The sequence below is a fragment of the Aptenodytes forsteri genome, unplaced genomic scaffold (assembly GCF_000699145.1).
Source record: "Aptenodytes forsteri isolate BGI_AS27 unplaced genomic scaffold, ASM69914v1 Scaffold152, whole genome shotgun sequence".
NCBI lineage: Eukaryota > Metazoa > Chordata > Aves > Sphenisciformes > Spheniscidae > Aptenodytes > Aptenodytes forsteri.
Genome location: NW_008795937.1, coordinates 37,979 through 39,077, shown reverse-complemented (window position 1 = coordinate 39,077; position 1,099 = coordinate 37,979). Strand labels below are relative to the sequence as shown.

Below are 1,099 nucleotides of genomic sequence, written 5' to 3'. Positions count from 1 at the left end.
CTGGTCAACCACCGGCAGACCCACACCACCGGCCTCTTCCGCTGCGCCGCCTGTCACAAGGCCTTCTACAACCTGATGGCCCTGAAGAACCACCGGCGCACCCACGCCGAGCGCCGCCGGCACCGCTGCGGGCTCTGCCCCAAGGCTTTCCGCCTGCGCCGGCAGCTCCTGGGCCACCAGCGCCTGCACCCCCCTGCCACCGGTGACCTACAGGCGGACAAGGGGCCGCCAGCGCAGCCGGACGCCGTGGAGACGGTGTCGGAGGACTCACCGGCGCTGCCAACGGCGTTATGGGCGGCAGAGGTGTCTATGGGACACCTGGATGGGATGGAGACGGTGTTGGAGGACTCTCTGGCACCACCGGCCACGTTACAGGCGGTGGAGGGACCTCCAGGACACCTGAACACAATGGAGACGGTGTTGGAGGACTCCTCGGTGCCACCACCAACAGTACAGGTGGAGGAGAAGTCGGTGGGACGCCTAGATGCGATGGAGACGGTGTTGGAGGACTCTTTGGCACCACCAACAACGTTACGGGCGGCAGAGGTGTCTGTACAACACCTAGACGGGATGGAGACGGTGTTGGAGGACTCCTCGGCACCACCAACCACGTTACAGGCGGCAGAGGCGTCTATGGGACACCTGGACGCGATGGAGATGGCGTTGGTGTCCCCCTCGACACCTCAGACCGCGTTGTCGGCGCTACAGGCGCCTCCGGGACACCTGAACGCACCGCTGACGGTGTTGGAGTCCTCCCCGTCACCCCAGACGGCGTTATCGGCGCCGGGGGCGTCCCCGGTACACCCCAACCCGCGGGAAACAGGGTGTGAGTCTTCCTCAGCGTCCGACCCTGCGGGACACCTGGACGCGGCGGTGACGGTGTTGGAGTCCTCCCCGGCGCCCGCTGTTGGAGTCCTCCCCGTCACCCCAGACGGCGTTATCGGCGCCGGGGGCGTCCCCGGTACACCCCAACCCGCGGGAAACAGGGCGTGAGTCTTCCTCAGCGTCCGCCCCTGCGGGACACCTGGACGCGGCGGTGACGGTGTTGGAGTCCTCCCCGGCGCCCGCTGCGCCGTCCCGCGGCCCCCCGAGCGCCCGT

General features: G+C 68.2%; 1 protein-coding gene across 1 annotated transcript in view; it reads left to right on the top strand.

Moving 5' to 3' along the window:
• The first annotated feature begins 6 nt into the window (after nt 1-6).
• LOC103903858 (mucin-13) overlaps nt 7-1,099 on the top strand; it is a 7,722-nt gene continuing 6,629 nt past the window's right edge. The window contains exons 1-2 of the mRNA XM_009285146.1: nt 7-890; nt 1,054-1,097. Of these exons, the coding sequence (XP_009283421.1) occupies nt 76-890; nt 1,054-1,097 (859 nt within the window). The 5' untranslated portion in view covers nt 7-75. The remainder of the gene's footprint in view (nt 891-1,053; nt 1,098-1,099) is intronic.